Source organism: Suillus subalutaceus (assembly GCF_016647625.1).
Source record: "Suillus subalutaceus strain FC151 chromosome Unknown DFJ58scaffold_64, whole genome shotgun sequence".
Taxonomy (NCBI): Eukaryota; Fungi; Basidiomycota; class Agaricomycetes; order Boletales; family Suillaceae; genus Suillus; species Suillus subalutaceus.
Window position 1 is genome coordinate 1 of NW_024540313.1, and position 2,674 is coordinate 2,674.

At 49.3% G+C, this 2,674-nt stretch overlaps 1 protein-coding gene across 1 annotated transcript; it reads right to left on the bottom strand.

The window, feature by feature from the left end:
* Nucleotides 1-2,152: 2,152 nt before the first annotated feature.
* Nucleotides 2,153-2,674, bottom strand: DFJ58DRAFT_661520 (uncharacterized protein; the record flags this gene model as incomplete). Its single annotated transcript, XM_041382222.1, has 1 exon — nt 2,153-2,674. The coding sequence occupies one exon, from the start codon at nt 2,672-2,674 to the stop codon at nt 2,153-2,155; it is 522 nt and encodes a 173-aa protein (XP_041243094.1).

A 2,674-nucleotide genomic window follows, 5' to 3' on the forward strand; every position in this document is an offset into this window, starting at 1 on the left:
CCTCCGGAGACAACGCTATGGTCCGCACTTCAATGTCTCCGTCCCGCCAGTCCTCTCCTATCTGTTTTCCTACTCTCCAGGTTCCATACCCGCAGCGAGCCGTCTCTTGAACAAGTCATCATCATTTTCTGTCCGTCTGGTAGATGTACAGCGCCCTCGAACCATTTAGCGTGTCCTTCAAATTTCCGGCGGGACCTTATCTCCGATGTCTTCTGCGTCTCCACGGTGGATGAAGACATTTTGACCGCCGAGTGCAGTCTCAGCTCTCATCCAACAAAGTCCGCAATCATCACCCACGACGGTATGTTTCTCAACAGGTTTCCACGTGTTAACGTCAAGACGCAAAGGGCGTTTAGGTCAAGAGTGCACCAGAAGTTTGAGCTGGTACATTGCACATGTGTCATCGTCACAGCCTCTACTATAGACTGCAGCTGAAGCGCCAGGCCTCCTTTCTGATCACGACTCACATTTTGTCAGTTACAATCTCAATCCTTATTACTACTGTCTGGCCAATGATATCATTGCGCATCTCTACCCATGTGTGTAACCAACAGATCGTACATCTGCCTTTCTCGAGCCAGCTGCTCCTTGAACGCGTCCGTCAATGATGAATATCCATCTGGTGCTGACTTATAATATTCAACCGTGTCTCACTATGCATCTAGAACTTTTCCAATCACTGATGTCGGTCATTGTTCACAAACCTCGGCACGAAATTCCCACGCATCAATCTGTCATATTGCTTCGGTGAATGGCAATAGCCTTCCGCAACAGCGAAAGTAGTCAAGGCGTCATCTGCTCTGGGAGGGCGTCATGGCTCTCGATCAGTTTAAATAGTTGGGCTGATGTCTTGTGGAGGCGTGGAGACAATGACACCCTCAGTCGGATGATGCAATGCTCAGGAGTGTCGCACTTCGTGTGATCAGTGATTCAGAGTCGATCTATATCTGTATCATTTCTACGTGAACAACGTGATACTACTACTCAGCTAGGTCTGTCTCGCAAACTCTCCAAGAGGATCCCGTAAACTGAAATCAGAGAGCTGATAGACATTTTGCACAGCACGTGTACTCGCGATACTTGGCAGCTGTGCTAGAGTTTGAGTTGATGGTATAGCGTGGCTGGGACGCGGGCAGGATATGGTCAAAGGGAGAGGCAGCGGACGCCAACAGATAGATATACTTGTGTTTCAAGGAAGATTTAGATCGAACAGAAAATTAATTGCCGTCTGTTGATTCCAAAAACGATAGTTCCTTGTTCGTCCACCTTCGAGTCTATTGCAAAACTGTGAGGTTAAGCAGCAGCGGTTGAAGCATTAGCTGGCAGGCAGGCTGTTGGATGACCATGTCGCGTATTGAGATAGATTCAATTACCACCAACCTGAATAATCGAAACATGATTTCAACGTTAACCTGTAAATAATGGGAATGGAGGGTGGACTGAGGAAAGTTTAAAACTGTAGATTCGAGCGAGTGGAATGTACGGTCCGGGAAGAAAGACAAAGCAACCACAACGACAAAGAAAAGAACCAGCTCCAGCGGTGCCGGTTCCTTCCGAAGACTCAAAACCGGCGATATCCAGGCGTCGATCACCATGATACCGTGCTTGAGCTTAATCGCGCACAAAGGATCGTTATCTTCCACACCTCTAGTGATTTTATCACTCAAATCCGGCAGAACATCAAAGGAAGATTGTATTTTGAACGAAATCCACAGTTTTTTTTTCTAACAAAGGGACGTGGACGTCCAGTACTGGTAAGTGCACAAAGTAAGGGGTTGATAAGCATGTTCTGAATTTTCGCGTTTAATACTCACCCGCAGTATATAAGATCCAACCTCGCTGGACCTTCTCTCCATCTCTCGTACCGGCACCCCGATCATCTTGCTTCCCTCTCCCAGCAGGCCTTACGAAGGCGCAGCACGTTCGACGCTAGAGCTCGCGGTGAGTCACAGTGTTTGCTCCCATCGAGGACCGACTTACTGCTGAATTCCATCACCTCGTCCTCTTCCTCTTCCTCTTCCCAATCTTCATCGCTCGTGTCAAACGAGCCCGCGGCTGATTCTGGATTTGACGAATAAATCCGGTCTTTTCTTAAGGCGAGTTTGTCTTTCTGTAAAATTTAGTTAGCTACTCATTCCATTCATAGGGGATATTAGCTCACCTCCATCTTGAGGATGCCTGGGCACTTACCCCGGTGCTTGACCCACAATCCAGGGTAGTACCTGGAGCGCTTGTCAAGGCTGATAGCCTTCTGACATCCGCGGCACCAGACAGATGTGGGTTGCACATCCTGGGTGTATTCGTCGTTTTCCAGTTCTTCCTTCCGCTCACCCTCCTTTTTTCTCTGCTTACTAGAGTTCGCGACGACTTCATCGTCGCGAATGTTGTTGTCGATAGCCCAGCTCTCGGGGGTGAGCTTCGAAGGGCTTGGCACGTGTTGTGAGCCGTGGATGCCGGAGGGGGGATGTAAAAGAGCAAGCCCATGGAGTCGCCCTGTACAGACCGGATAGTGGGCATCGACGAGGCGGTTGACTGCGAGCCAGTCGGTGCCATTACCGTACACGAAAACGGCTGGACACCCGTGCCTGCCACAATATGTGGTGTAGGTGCAGGCGGGCGTTTTGTGTGTGGTATGGTATTGACTGGCGATGCAGTCATTGTCTGTTGAGTACAT